We start from the raw sequence: 16,456 nt of genomic DNA, 5'->3' as shown, positions 1-16,456 counted from the left end.
AGACAGTTCATGTAGTTTAAAGAGGTATCAGGCGTTCTAAAGCAATGTTAATTCACATGGGAGTAGGCATACATAGAGTTTGCAAGGTACAGAGTCCTTCCTGATTCCTTCAGAAATCCTCAGGCATGGAGAATCCCCAAATGCCTTCCACCAAATCTTTATGAACAACTTTTCTCTAACATTTCGATTTCTACTCTGATCACATGTGCCATTTCATTAATGAAACATATTGGGTTTGAAATAAAATGGACCACACAGAGACACCTTTTTCTTTTTAAAGAAGCTGCTCAACCTATTTTGTTTTAGCTCTAAATGAAAACATAAACCATATTTTGTTTTGTACAGCCAAAGAAAATTTTCAAGAATATCCCTTTCCTGGGAAAGTTGGAGGTAAAACATGTAGAGGTCATGGCTGCTGACAGGAAGACCTGTTCATTTTATCGCTTTTGCAATGAGGTGACAACTGATTGCTTTGGAGACGCTGATTGCTGCAGCCATTGCTGGGCTAGCCTAGTCACCTGTAAGAGAATGATGACTTGGTCACCACGGTCCCCATGCTATAATCTACTTAATCTGAGCACCATCACTGGCAGAGCTTGCTTGTTTAGGGAAGTGCATGGGTTCTGTTTTTGTTTTTGTTTTTGTTTTTTAATTAAAGAGCATATTGTCCAGGCCGCAGTAATGTCTTCCTGAGCTCCATCAGGCTGATTTACAGTTTAATTAAACATGGTATTCTAACCAAATGATATGAAGATTTTACTTTTAAGCATGGCAAACAACTTTACTGGAAGGCTACTTAAAAAATCTGTTGTTCTGAATGATGCATTAGCTCTTGTTTTTGTTTTTTGCGTTTTGATTTTTTTTTTTTTTTTTTTTTTTGCTTTGAGCTGAATTGCACTATCTTCGACCACCTCTTGTTTTGGAATGGTTGAGTAGTTTGTGGTCCCCTGCCCTAAGCTGAACAAGTGCATGATTTGTTATGTCACTGCCATCTGAGCAGAGCCTGGGCTATTTGTGACTTGTGTAGCATGTCAACATTTTCTCTTTCTGAGTTGCTGTGACTGGTTTTTCTCCAGGAGTGAGCCCTCCAGAATGCAGCATTTCACATAGCTTTCCTTTCTGAGATAGAAAATGGCTGCCTAGGGTCAATACCCTCATCTTAATTTGTATTGTTCTCTCATAACAGTTGTCGTACTTCAGTTTATAAGTACTGTTAAATGTTTATATGCTAGATTGCATGCTTGTCATGATTTACATAGCAGTGGTAGAAGTCTGATTCTCAGGTAAGCAGTCCAGGTCTGGAAATTTCTATAGGTTCAGTTATATTAATTGATAGATATTCAATACTGTATTCTATCTTTTATCTAGTTTTTACCTTGCTACATGAAATAATTACTTTACCTGTAATTAAGATCATTCCATTGCTCCTAGCTATGCTGTGAATGCATCCCTCGGTAGTCCTTCTCTTTTGTTTGTAATAATCCTTGGCCAGTACCTCTCCCTTGGTTAGCATCGAATATTCATTCTACTGTGAGTGCTGTGAGATTGGAGACTGAGGTTCTGCTCCCCTTGTTACCATGTCGTTCAACACTGTGTTTGGCACACATCAGCTGCTCAGTCCATGCTGACAGAACCCACAGACTTCCTTCAGCCACAGTAACCCAGCCTGCAGCTTCAGCAAACTGGTTGCCTAGGGGGCTGCATTCAGTTCAGTCATGCTTTCTTAGGCATGCATGCTCTTTAAAAACTTTGAATTCATGGTCAACATCTGTAATTTATGAAAATTTCCACTTAATTCTGAATTTTTGGCTTCTTTTACATATTAAAGTGTGTGATAGTGGGCTCAGTTTCCTACATGAGAGTAGGAGGTTGGAGCTAAGTCTGCTTGGGATAGGGCATGCTCTTCTGGTTTAACACCTGACCCACTTCAAATTCTTGGCCCCAGAGAGCATCTGAACTTGGACCCTCTGGAAAAATGCCATTTAAGGCAGCTCAGTTACTGAATCATTAAAGGAACTTGTTCCTAAGGTGTTGTCATCTGGAGTGCAAGAATTTACAAATTGTGATACAGTTTTCTGAGGTATCTGGGGCAATGTGTTTTTTATGACATGCTTTTAAAAGGCATTTAGCATGATTTGGAGTTCCTAAGAGAAGTTAAATGTCTTTTGGGGCTACTCGACCAAATGGATAGTGATTTAGGAGCCACATAAAACATTTCCTGGGGTGACAAGTCACATTTTTATGCAATAGCATAGTGGATTTTGGTGTGCTGTCCCTGGACTGTCAACATCAACATTACTGAGGAACTTGTTAGAAATAAAATTCTTGGGCCCTGGTCAAAAACTCTAGGGTTGAGGCCCAGCAATCTGTATTTTAACAAGCTCTCTAGGTTACCCTGAGCCAGTCTGCTAACAGGATTAAATATAATAATAAAATATAATTTAGATTGATTTTTTTTTTCTGAAAAGTTTTAGTGAGATTGATTAATTCAACCAATTCTGTTGACCTGAGAATTATTTAAATTTTGCACCATGAAACTTACTGTGACCTTATAAATTGAGATTTACCAAAACTATCAAACTCAGTGAGAAATTTCTGAATTTCTAACATCTACCATATTTGCTGAGAGAACTCAACTGTCTGTGATCTGACATAGGAGAAATATATTGGCCAAGTGTGATAAGCCAGGCCGTCTTTGGCTCCTGGCTTATGTTCTCTTGGTAAAAGAGAGACACAGAATATTCATTATACTTCGGCCTTGCCCACGATCTCTGGTTTGGGAGTCACTCTGTGTCTGGTCAAATTGGACCCTCTGGCACTGTTGCTATGCTTTAGGAAACGATGGACTGTAGCAATAAATGTTAGCTGTTATTATAGAGGGCTGGCTGTGTCCACTTAAGAAGGCTTGGAAGGATATATACTGCATATATACTGCAGTTGCTAGGTAGAAATCTGAAATAAATGTGGATAGGGGCTGCAGGTTATCATTTGTAATTGGTCATGTGCAAGAGCAGGCAACTAGGCCAGAGGTCTTAGTATTCCTTCTGTGACATCCTCGATCCTTTTGTATTTAAGGCTATATTCATTTGTTTTTCCAGTGGCTAGCATTACTTTGCTATTGTACACAGTGTTTTTGTAATCTCTGAGCTGCTCATGTAAAGCAAAAAGAATTTGTTAAGAGCAGATAGCTCACTGACAGCCAGAGGTGATGGTCTAACTTTGCAAGGGCTCTCCTTGAAGGGCCTAGTCAGCATACCCGGCCACAGAGGAGCTGGGCCAGAGTAAGGAAGAAGCAGTTCTGGTTAGAGGCATTAAGTTCTCTTGGTATTGGGGTAGAGTATGAGAAAATACCTACTGGGCTCATTCATAAAATGGAATCCTTTTATCTGCAGACTGTCCCTTTCTTCTTCTCCATGGTAAGTTCCTCCATGAAAGATCTTAAAAATGACCCAAAGTTTTCTCTAAAGGTACTGGAATCATCAGTGTCTCCAATGGATAGTATCATTTCTTCTGGAGTGCTTTAATATGTAGTAGGTTTGTTTTTTTTTTAATTTTCTTATTTGTAAGTAAGCTCTACACTCAGCATGGGGCTTGAACTCACAACCCTGAGATCGAGAGTAGAATGCTCTACTGACTGAGCCATCTACGCACCCCTGTGGGTTATTTTTAAAATTTATTTTATTTTTTTTTAACAGAGTGACATGTTTAATATTTGAAAGTAGAAAATATTAGTTTATGTATATCAATCTAATCATACAAAGCATTAGCTAAACAATTGGCAAGATGTTTTGTTATCCCTGAAAAAAAAATTTGTTTTGAGTAAACTCTATGGCTAGTGTGAGGCTTAACTTATGACCCCCAAGATCAAGAGTTGCATGCTCTACTGACTGAGCCAGCCAGGCACACCATCCTTGAAATTTTTCATTTCAGTACCAGGTTATCTGCTATGTTGAACAGCATTGCTGGTGTAAGACTGGGGCAGAGTGACCTATAAGAGGGAGGCCTGGCCATGGCAAGGCAGAAAATTAGGAAAAGGCCAGTATGACATAAGATTTTTCTCTGTTATCATTTACTTTGAATTAGTTTTGATTCCTTGAGTGAGAACTGAGCCTCAGTGATCTGACCTGGGAGATACTGGCCAAGCTTCACTAAGCAGATCATTTCTTGATTGTAGTACTTTTGAAACTTTACTGAGAAAAATAATTGAATTCCAAAAACCTCTAAGCAAGGTAAATGCTAGGAGCTTTAAAAATTATCCTAAAAATTAGATGGAAACTCTCGCTTAATTGATATAAAAAAGTTAGCTATTGTAATGTACAGCATGGTGATCATAGTTAATAATACTATATTATATATTTGAAAGTTGCTAAGAGAGCAGATCTTAAAGGTTCTTATCATAAGAAAAAAGATTTTGGGGCGCCTGGGTGGCGCAGTCGGTTAAGCGTCCGACTTCAGCCAGGTCACGATCTCGCGGTCCGTGAGTTCGAGCCCCGCGTCAGGCTCTGGGCTGATGGCTCGGAGCCTGGAGCCTGTTTCTGATTCTGTGTCTCCCTCTCTCTCTGCCCCTCCCCCGTTCATGCTCTGTCTCTCTCTGTCCCAAAAATAAATAAATAAAAAAAAAAAAAATTAAAAAAAAAAAAAAAGATTTTGTAATTGTGTATGGTGATGGATGTTAAAAAATTATGTTTCCATCCTATAGGCAGCTTCTAGTAGGAGATATTTAAAAAGTTAAAATTTGTAGGCATATTTTATGAAGAATATTCTTTATCTGATGTAATTTCTGTAAGCTTGTAAAGTTTAAAAAATTCTTCTGAAGTCCGTAAAATTTTAATTTGTATTATATTTACTTTAATGCATTTTTAAGTTTACAGTGAAAAAAAAGTTTCCTTCAGAATTTCGTCCTGTAGCTTCATGGTTGCTGTTGGAGGGTTCAGGGAGGTCTCTGCATCCCAAATACTTTAGAATAAGAAAGAAAAAAACAAAAACCAAACAAAAGCTTTGAAACTTTCAAAAAACTTTGAAAGCAACCAAAAAAACTGTTGGTGATGGAAGCACACCATTATGAGTTTGTCCCTTTTGGCAAGTGGATTTGTAAAATAAATTTAATTCCACATTATTAAATGATAGCAATTGTTTGCTGTGAAATCTAAATTCTTAGTGGAAAAAGGCATCAAAACACAATCCAGACTTCAGGATCAGTTGTGGATATTTTTCTTCCCCATGAGTGTTTTAGGGAACCAGTAAATGTAATTAGTTAGGGGCTGGGAATGAGAAGAGCTGAGTCCCTTAGGCTCAGCCTGACTCATGTTTATGGGGGCCTGGCCTGTTTAAGGCAGTGTTTAGGTGTTTGGGATTAGACACCATAAAATATGCTTATATCTTAAGGGCTTTGACTCTCCGTTGGGTAAATCAAGCCTAACTTATTGATGGAGAACAATAGGTGGCAAAAACAAAGCAAAAGACAGACTTGCAACAAGCAAATAATAAAATAACGAAAGGAAATGTCCAGCAGACAGTTTTCTCAAATTGAGAAAGCAAGGAGACAAGTGTCAGCACCATTGATAGTGACCTTGAAGTCTTTAGATAACCTCAGTATTTTGACTGAACTGAATTGAATAAAATGTACTTTTTAAAGCTTTATTTCATAGGGATAATTTACTAAGCCTGTCTGGAAATAAGGACCTTGGTAATGAGACCCGCTTTGAGGCAAACACTCTTCAAAGTTCAATTAAAAAAAATTTCTTAATGTTTATTTTTGAGAGAGAGAGAGAGAGAGAGCAAGCAGAGGAGGGGCAGAGAGAGGGAGACATGGAATCTGAAACAGGCTCCAGGTCTGAGCTGTCAGCACAGAGCCCGATGATGGGCTTGAACTCACGAACCGTGAGATCATGACCTGAGCCAAAGTTAGACGCTTAACTAACTGACTGAGCCACCCAGATGCTCCTCAAAGTTCAATTAAGAAGAGCAGTGCCATTTTCAGAACATGCGATTCTGGGTTAGGAAGGAAGTGCCTGACTTGGGGTGGTGAGGGTTTCCAGGCTCATTGCTGGGATACATATAGCTGCATTTTCTGTGGTTACATTAAAAAAGCCAGAATGTTGCAATTTCATGTAGAATGGACTTCAGAGTTTGAAGAGTTTCTTAACTTACAGAAAACAGCAGGGTGAATGAAGAAAGGTACGTAGTTGAGGTCTCTTACATTTCTAAAGGGGCTGTAAAAGCAGGTATTCTGTGGGTTGTAGTCAATGTGTAAGGTATAGAACGCTGCTTTTACAGTCAGTTTGAATTTGTAGACAAATATTAAAAGGTACCCATGTATCTGTGTTTTGAAAGCCATTTGTCAAAATACTGTGACTGTTTTGAAATATGAAGAAATTGAGCAGATTTCATTTAGTTGCGTCAGTGTTCTCATTGTTTTATGTTTGAGTTTGCTTAATACTTTGATTTCATTTTAACACATCTTTTATTTGCACACTTCTTGTCATGTTTAGCATGTATGCAACATACTAAGTTGCTTATTTTGGATTTAGCTGAATCCTTGAGCATGTAGCATATTGCATGGCATATAGCAGGTGCCTTAATAAAACTGTTTGAATCCATGAATTTAACATATGGTTATTGCATTAAGATATTTGCTGATGTGACCCTTTTGATGGCTTACCTTTTCCCACTAGCCATTTATTTTCAGATAATTAAAAAGGGATTTTTATGGAACATTCTAGAAAGAAAATATTAGTATTGATGTTCTAGTTAATATAGGCACTTGAAAATTTTAGAAGAAAATAGACTGATTGACACATTTAAAAATAAACTGTCTAATATGAAAAGTAAAGATAACTTTTCTGGAACTGGGTATGGTATGTAGAGAAAGAAAAAGGATGAACAAATACTCACCTGTAAAAAAAGAACTTACCATTTGTGGCAACATGGATGGACCTAGAGGGTGCTCAGTAAAATAAGTCAGACAGAGAAAGACAAATACCCTATGATTTCACTTATATGTGGCATCTAAAAAACAAAACAAATGAACAAATAGCAACAACAAGAAAAAAACCCAGAAACAGATTTATAAATACAGAGAATGAATTGGTATTTGCCAGAGAGGACGGGGGTGGAAGGATGGGTGAAATGAATGGAGGGGATAATGAGGTACAGACTTCCAGTTATAAAATAAGTAAGTCATGGAGATGAAAACTGCAGCAGAGGAAATATAGTCAATACTATTGTAATAATGTGTGGTGACACATGGTGACTGGACTTATCATGGTGAACATTATGTAATCTATAGTACTGTTGAATCACCATGTTGTACACCTGAAGCTAATATAACATCGTATCTCCACTATCCTTCAATAACAAAAATTAAAAAAGAAAAAAAGGATGACTAGACTTTGTGTATAAGATTTAGAGTAAATCTTCCAAAATGGTCCCCATTAATAAAGATGCCAATAATTTAATTATTTCTCATTGTATGTCTCCCTTCTTGGAGAGAAATGTTTGTTATATTGTCAAATCCGCATTATGACTGGGCTGCAAAAAGTCTGAGCCAGTAACCCTCATCCCTCAAATATGCTCATGTACAATTGCCATAGAAATGAAAGTTGAAAGTTGGTACATTTCACTGATTGTGACACATCTTGGAAGTTGAGATGATGTATACCTTCTGTATATTTTAACACTGTCTCTATGGTTACACTCTTTTTATTCCCTCTTTTTAGTCATACAGTTTATCAAGAAAGAAAATAGTGCACTACACCTGTTTTGATCAACGGAAAAGAGCAAATGCAGCATTTTTAATAGGTGCTTATGCTGTAAGTACTTTTTCATGATTATTTTCTATAATCAGGCCAAGGGAATGCTAACACTGTCACATAAAATCCAGGCCAGTTTTTCAGTGGAATTGGGAGATGGTGAAAATTATTAGCACCCTGGGAATTGATGTGGAATGGAAAGTGTGGACTACTATCCATGGGCTATTTAATTCTCAGATTTTATTTGCTAGTATCTAATGACAGAGTCTCAGAACCACAATGGGGAGCTTGGGTCCCACAGTTGTATGGGTGTTTTTAAAAGAAGAATATCCAGAAAGAATATATCCAGGGAAAAGAATATATAGTGGAAGATTTTTAAAGACTGTTGAGGTGTTCCTTTTTTGCATAAGAGGAAATCCTAGATTGCATGGGGAAGGATTGTTATTATTATATTATCATTATCCATCTACTAATCTATATACATGCTTGCAGTAGGCAAACCAAATATAGGTCCTGCATATATTACACTTCCCTACTAACTAGACAAGACTTTCCCAGAAACATTTTGATTGCAAATTTTGTTCTCTGTAAGTACTAAAACGTAAATGTGAGTTCCATGTGAATGTGCTACAGCGTTTTGGTGTGAATATTTCTAGGATTTTCTATATGTACTGGGATTGGGCAAAAACTTGGAAGGCAGAAGCCCACCAAGGCTAAAATTCATTTGTAACCTGTAATAACTTTTTAGGGACAAGTGTGATATCCATGTAGGAATAGGCTGGTTTAAAGGCAGGGGAGAGAGGTGTCACTTCCCATCATCCTTGGGGAGGGTTTGTGCTTCTCTGAAGCCTGAAAACACACTGCTGTGTGACCTTTCCAGGCCCTCCTGAAGATCTTGACGGAAGGAGTCACCAGCTACTATGTATCACACTCTGCCACATTAAACCGAAAGCTCTAGGGGAAAAAGCCCAGACAGATGTGGTGTTAGAAAGACTGTCAGCTGTTGCAGGGTGTAGGCTGAGAGTAGTGGCAGGCTGACAGCCTGAGTGCAGCCTGGGGCCTTGTTTCCAGGGCTGAGATGCCCAGCTCTGGCCAACTTTTCTCCCTGTGGTGTGGCCACCATGAAGCCGTGGGCCATCCCTTGTGGTACTTTTCTTTCTCACTCTGTAGGCAGCAGGGTATAATACAAAGAATCTTGACTAAGAATCAGAAAAACATTTTTTCATCCTGAAGTGGCTCTGGGATGACGGGTGAGCCACTTTATCTGTCTTTGCTTTATTTAGTTTCCTTATCTGTAAAATGATAGGGTTGGATATAACGACCTCTAAGTTTCCTTCAGATTCTGAGGATACAAAGATTATTTGTAGCACCAGCCAGGCCATTGCTTTTGTTTTAAAGGCACACATGAAAAGCTGGCTGTTGGCATGAAGGCTTAGTGAAGTGCTGGTAAGCTGAATGAAGCAAGCATGCTTATTTTTCACTTTACATTGATAATTATTACTCATTTGGGACTGATAATTGACAGTGTGTTTAGAATATGGAGAGCCTGTAATAACCTTTGGATTCAAGCCATGTAAACAAGGGTGTCTTTCCTGAGGGGTTTGGTGATGCTGTGTGAGCATGTTCTCTGCGAGCCCTTTGTCATAAGGGATTATCAGGAAGAGGTCATCTACTGCTCTCTCGTTCCTTCTCCTCTTCCCTGCCCTCTCCTCTTCCTCTCTTCTTTCCTTCTTTTTTTTTTTTTTTAAATTTTTTTTAATGTTTGTTTATTTTTGAGACAGAGAGAGACAGAGCATGAACGGGGGAGGGTCAGAGAGAGAGGGAGACACAGAATCTGAAGCAGGCTCTAGGCTCTGAGCTGTCAGCACAGAGCCCGACGCGGGGCTCGAACTCACGGACCGTGAGATCATGACCTGAGCCAAAGTCGGATGCTTAACCGACTGAGCCACCCAGGCGCCCCTCTTCTTTCCTTTTTAATGCCCGTCTTTCCTGTTTCTGGTGTCATCTTTAATTTTATCATGGCACCTCTAGAGTTTTGAAAGGAAGTTCAGTCATAATAAATGCACTGAGCTGGGGATAAAATACATCAGATGCAGAAGTTTCCACCACTTTAATGTAACCCAATGAAGGAGAAGCAGTCTCAGCGGGATTGAAGAAGCGCTGAGGGCAGCATGAGCTTGTCTGACACACTAGTTCGAAAAGCGGTGTAAAGTAATTCTTCTTGTACTGTTCGTTTCCTCATTGATTGTCGTTTCCAATTTTGAAAACGCATTCCCCAGAAAGCTTTTTGACACAACACTTAATTAAAATGAAAACCAAGAATTGTATTCTTTCCTTAAAGAGAATTTTGTGCCTTACTTTGTATTGTGTGTATGCATTTAATTGTTGGCACAAGTCTTATAAGAAGAGAGTCTGTAATGTGCATTATACAAACATCTCAGTGAAGTTACACGTACATTAATGTTGCTGTTTGGATAAGTCATGGTCTCCTGGGGGAATCTTCCTGTTACTAAAGTCAGATATCCAACTACGTGTTTGTATCTCCATGGTATCTCACATTTATCTTGGCAAAACAGAACTTTTTATTCCTTTTCTCCATGAACCTATTTATTCCCCAGTCATTGCCTTTTTAGTAAGTGGACTGCCATCAGTGACTTGCTGAATCCAAGAATAGTACATTTTCATTCCTCCTGTTTCCTCTTCCCACATTATACTCATCAGTAAGTTTGGTCAACTCTGCCTCTAAAACATATATTGAGTCAGAATACTTCTTTCCATCTCTGTTGTTATCCTGTAGCTCCAGCCACTGTCTCTGTTTACCTGGTTGACCACCAGAGCATCATACATTGTTTCCTTTTTACACCCTTGCCTTTGTTTAATCACAGCTGCCACACAATTCTCAGAGTAATCTTTTAAAAATATAAATTAGATCATTCATGGCTCTGTTTCAAATCTGTCTAATGCTTGCTCACTGTTCTTGGCATTGAATTCAACCTCCTTACCAATGCCATTAAGATCCCCCTTGATCTGGCCGTGTCTACCTCTGTGTTCTCCTGGCTCAGGATGCCCCCGTCACACTGGCCTTCTAACCATGAAAACCTCAAACTTATTCCCACTTGAAGACCTTCATATTTCTGTTCTCTCTTCCTGGAGTGTTTTTATCTTAGACCTTTGCATTCCTGATTCCTTATAATAATCACTTCCTCAGAAAGACTTCCTCTCAAGTTTTACTCTGTTCTCCCCACCTCCAGTCACCCTCTAGTTCCTTGTTGTTTTATTTTCTTTATAGTGCTCTGCTATTTGAAATTATCTGATTCATTTATATATTTACTTGTTTATTATCTCTTTCCTAGACTAGAGGGTAGGGACCTTGTCTGCTCCGTTCATTGCTGTGTCTGGGAGGTGATAAAATACTTAACAAGGGGTTAGGCCCAGGGAGTCAGCAGCTGAATTGGAAGCTGGCCACAATGGAGCCTTCCTGTTATGCTGAGCCATGAGGAAGTCCAGGTGAGGGGGTGTCCCAGGGAAGAGATGAGGTGGCCAGTGCAGAGGGCCATGGCATGCTGTGGGCAGCAGCTGTTTACATACTGGTATGGAACTATTTCAGTATTTGAACTCTTAGAATTGTGCCTGGCACATAGTAGGTGCTCTGTAAATATCTACTCAATGAATGAATAATGAGATGACAAAATATGAAAGAAGGAAGGAAGGTAACTTCAGAGGGAAACTGAAAATCATCAAATTGGACATAGAGGGTAAAGTGGTATCTTATCAGAATGCTGTGGTCTTGACTGAGCCAACTATGGCCTTTAAAGATGCAGATTCAAAGCAGAGATCAGAGCCCAAGGGCAGTTACCACCTGCACAAAAGTCACATCATCACCTTGCCTTCTGTTGTTTTAATTTTTTTTAATGTTTATTGGAGAGAGAGAGAGAGAGAGCGCGAGAGCACCAGCGCGGGAAGGACAGAGAGAGAGAGAGAGAGAGAGAGACAGAATCTGAAGCAGGCTCCAGGCTCTGAGCTGTCAGCACAGAGCTGGATGTGGGGCTTGAACCCACAAACTGTGAGATCATGACCTGAGCTGAAATCAGACGCCTAACCGACTGAGCCACACAGGCGCCTTTGTTGTTGTTTTTGATAAACTCTTTTTTCCCCAATTTTTAAAATTGTGGTAAAATACATACAATATACAATTTACTGTTTTAGGCATTTCTTTCTTCTCAATTACTTTGTTCATTGAAGTATAATTGACATATCATTATATTATTTTCAGGTGTACAGTGTAATGATTTGATATTTGTAGATGTTGAAAAATGATCACCATGATAAGTCCAGGTAACATTCATCACCATACATAGTTTGGAAAACATTTATTTCTTGTGATGAGTCTTCATAGTGCAATGGTATTAGGTACATTTGTATTGCTCTGCGTTAGATGGTGACTTTAAGTATGTCACACAAGCTTTTGTAGTTCTACTTTCTTATCTCTAAGTAGGGGAGAGCCTTTTTATGTTTTGTGTCCTAGAACTGTCATGAGCATTAAGAAGGAGATAAAATATGGAACATCATGTTCAGTGGGAAATCGACAAACCCTTCTCTGTGAGTGATTCGAAAGCCAGGGTTGCTAGAATGAGGTGGCCCCTGGGGATCACAGTGACACTGGACAGATGGATGACAGGCGCCGTTTCAGGGAAGTCCCTACTCAGGAAGTGTCTCTTTATTCCTAAGCTGTGACGTTATACTTGTTGAGATGGAGGGCACAGATTTTACGAAGAGATCAACTTTGTCGGGAAGGTGTTTCCTTCCCAGGACTATACTCAATGCAGTTTTGGAGTTGGGAATTAGGATGCTTGGATCATAGTGGCATCCACAGCACTTTCATATGAGTTTGAAGAAGATGGTTCTTCTTCATTAATTAATGAAGTTAATTAGGTTCTTGCCATGTGCTTACAGACCACATCCTCGCTTGCTACTGTTTTGCTCTCGGTTCACAGAACCATGATAAAGAGGTCAAGGAGAATTTGGATGAAGCACATGATGACTAGGTGATTGGAAAAATTATATGTGTGAGAAGTTAGAATAAATGTGATGGTTTAGCTTAGAAAATGAAATTCAGAGTTAAAAAATTAAGGTTTCTTTTTTATTCCCCTAGATATGTGGAGGAGGCTTAAGCAGAGGCGGTAACCACAATGTGTTTTCCTTAACCCACGTGTTAAGTCCTCATATTGCCAAATAAGGGGTCTAATTATGGATTAACTGGGACAAGGCTGAGCCAGATGTCATGTCTGAATTAGAGATGACAAGGCTAAGGTTTGTAGACTTTGTAATCATGTCTGTGTCTGCTATTTATAATGTAGACTACACTTAACACCTTAGTAGTTCTATTCTACCTCTAAGTCTACTGCTAATTGCAAAGAAGCTGTCCTCCACCTGGCGTTTTGGTTGAGAACAGTGACCTTAGCAGAGCCACAGGCTTGACCTTGAATGCACTTGTTAGTTTTATGTCTTGAGCAAGTTATTTAACTCTTCTAAATTCCTGGTTTTTTTTTTTTTTCATCTTTAAAATAGAGATAATAACACCCCACCTAACATAGTTGTGGTGAGGAGTGAAGGAGGTCACGCTGATGAAGGTGTCCCGGGGCAATGCCTGGCATTTGAAGCATTTAGGAATGGCTGGCAGCTCTAGGGAGGAAAGTTGTGTGGCCTTCCAGAAAATTTTCTGAGCTATTGTCTTACCTCCCTTGAAGAGCTGAAACCTATCCTCCTCCCCACCCCATTTTACATTTACATCCTTTCTTAGCTCAGAAACACTCAGATGGTTGTTAGTCTGTTGGTTGCTTGGGATAAATCACCGGAAGGTGTAGTAGGAGGTGTTTTTTGTTTGTTTTGTTTTGTTTTGTTTTCTAGGATGTTATTTGCATTTTAAAGGAAGAAACTGTCTGAACCAAGTAAATTTTTTATTTTTGACATGTGTGTTCAGGCATTCTTTAGTTCAGTAAATATTTATTTGGCTCAGGGGAGCTTTACCCAGCACAATGGTGGGCCCTGGGGAATATAAAAAAAAAAGAAAAATAGAAAAAAGAATGAATACCTGGCTTAAAATGGGCGACAGGGGAGTAATAAATAATTGAGAAAAGTGTGCAGTAGGTGCCAAGTTGGATAAATAAAAATCAACAAGTGTTTTCCCCACCCTTATTATACATAAGGCCTTGTTCTCAGGGTTGAGGATGCTAAGGTATTGAATAACATAGTCTGCCTTCTGGAGGGAGTGTTTAGGGACCAGAGTCAGACCTGAGGAGAGGGAGGGATCAACCCCAGGCTAAGCTGGTGAAGGACTATTGAGGGGTGTGGGGGGTAGCATGTTTTCTTGGGGGGGAGGAAGGGTGGGGAAGTGATTAAATATATTTTAAATATCTAGTTTGAAAAGGGGATAATTCAATGAATTTAATCGAAAAAAGATTTTTTTAACTTAAAAAGTGGCATAACCACATCATAGAAGAAAATTAGGAAAATTCTTCTGCACTGACATCATTCTAAACATGAATATTCACTTAAGTATAATTGCGGTGTAGTTTTGTGAACATTTTTTGCTTGTCCTACATACGTTTTGCCTTATTGCTACTTAAGATGATCAAATAATATTCCATTTGGAGGGCATACCATTATTTAACATTTTAGGTTCCTTTCAAATTTTTTATGATGTGACAAACACTTTTGACATTATAAATGTTTCTTTTTGTGGATTTTTGTCTTTAGATTGCCAGAAGTGGGATTCATAGATTTTAAAAATGCAAGCAAGTTTTAGGTTCTTGCAGCATATTACCATATTTAAACCAGTCTGCACTAAATTTGGTATTAAGTGAAATGTCCTCTCCAATGTCCTGTACCTTTGCATATTGGGTATAAACATTAAAGATCTAGAAATTTAATTGGTGAAAATGATACCTCATTGTTTTACTAATCTTTTTTTATTATTATTAATGAGACTTATTATTCCTGTAGTTTTATTTGTAGGTTCATTAACTTTTGAATAGCTGGTGTTTTAAAATAGTTGGATGTTTCCTTACTTGGACCATTACAAGTTGAAAAGTATCAGCCTCTTCTTTCCTTTAAGAAAAGAAGTCATTTCCCTGAGTCTAATTTGTATCAATAGAGGTAGATCGCTAGAAATCACACCCATTAGTCCAAATTTCTTTACAAAATTAGGAAGTGCATATACCTTAAATTCTGTTACTTTACAGATGCTATATTAATAAGTACTTCTATTTACCTCAGTACAAAGGAACTGTTGATAATGGATCTATTGATTATCCAATACCTAGTGATCTACTGAATATATACAAAATTATATTCAGAGTAGTAATACTTAAAAATGGTTTATGTGTATGTGCTTAGCCCATTGAAAAATGGAAACCAGGCCAACTAACTTTGAATTTATAAAAGTTTGGGACAAGCATGTTAAATTTCCTTTATCTCTAACTCACAATTCATCTGTAAATTGCAGTTTCAGACCTACTCTAACTTGTCATCAAAAGGCTATGGTTTAAACAAACGTTATCTGAAAAGATAGGTAAAATCCTCAAAAAAAATGTTTGTTCAAAATAATAAAGGCATTTACCTTAAATATTTATTTAAACAGTGATATATCAGCTACTAGTGTTCTGTAACCTCTGTGGCTTCTCGGTAAATCTAACAGATCGCGTTTGCTTCTGCTTGTGGAAATTGTGGAGAGGAAGGGAGGCGTGGCATGGCTGGGGCAGGGCAATTTCCTGTTTTGCAGTTCCTTCCTTTTATAGCTTGATAGACAAGAATGCTTTTGTGATATTACCTGTAAAAGGGCCAGTCAGGCTTTTATCTTCGTAGGCTTATATTTTTGGTGCTTTCAAAACAGGTGAGGCTCCCTAAGATCACACAGCATTTTCAATTTTAAACTCTGAATTTGGAACTTTTGTTAGTCTTCTACATACAGATAGAGCAATATTATCTTTTATTCAACCCTCCTTGTGTGTGACATTTAGCTGTGGGCTGGGAAAATGAGCTGTTTGCTTTTCATCTGTGAAAGGTTTGTTTCTCAAGTTTAACTGAATAATTGTTTTGTATTTTTTTTCTGTTCTCTTTGTGGCATCCTGATAACAAGCTTCCTCTGTGCTGTGAATAAGCTCACAGATTTATATACACATACATATGTACACACATAACACACACATGCATGGTACTTAGTACTATATATTTAAGTACTGACACACTGTATGTTTACCATAGCTTACGAATTTGGGAATCTTAGTAGCCTCGAAAAGGCATATACTTTCTCTGTGAAAAAGCTGATGTCCATTTGTTTCATTTATATACTGAATTAATGGGATGCACTTTTTTACTGCTTGGGATTGTATATTTACTTGTTTATTATCTCTCCCTTCAAGGGAAGGAACTGTTTTGTTCCCTACAGCAACCACTGCATCTGGAACACCGTCAGAAACATCCTAAGTGCTCAGTAAATATTTGTGGTATGAATGACTGAATGTTTAATTGATAGATAAATATTAATTACATTGAGAAAAACACCGATAAGTAAAAGGTAATTTTCTACAATTCTTGAAAGATTAATATGGAGTAATTTAAAAGCTGTAGTACTTTTAACAGCAAGAATTGTAGTGTTTTGAGGCATTAATTAATTTTTTTTTAAAGTTACTGAGTAAAACAAGGTG

At 38.2% G+C, this 16,456-nt stretch overlaps 1 protein-coding gene across 6 annotated transcripts in view; it reads left to right on the top strand.

Moving 5' to 3' along the window:
- CDC14A (cell division cycle 14A) overlaps positions 1–16,456 on the top strand; it is a 185,930-nt gene that overhangs the window by 27,970 nt on the left and 141,504 nt on the right. For all 6 annotated transcript variants that reach the window (XM_049616724.1, XM_049616722.1, XM_049616725.1 and 3 more), the window contains exon 4: positions 7,719–7,811. In XM_049616724.1, the coding sequence (XP_049472681.1) occupies positions 7,719–7,811 (93 nt within the window). The remainder of the gene's footprint in view (positions 1–7,718; positions 7,812–16,456) is intronic.

The sequence above is a fragment of the Panthera uncia genome (genome assembly GCF_023721935.1).
Source record: "Panthera uncia isolate 11264 chromosome C1 unlocalized genomic scaffold, Puncia_PCG_1.0 HiC_scaffold_4, whole genome shotgun sequence".
NCBI classification, from domain to species: domain Eukaryota; kingdom Metazoa; phylum Chordata; class Mammalia; order Carnivora; family Felidae; genus Panthera; species Panthera uncia.
This window is presented reverse-complemented; position numbering and strand designations above follow the sequence as displayed.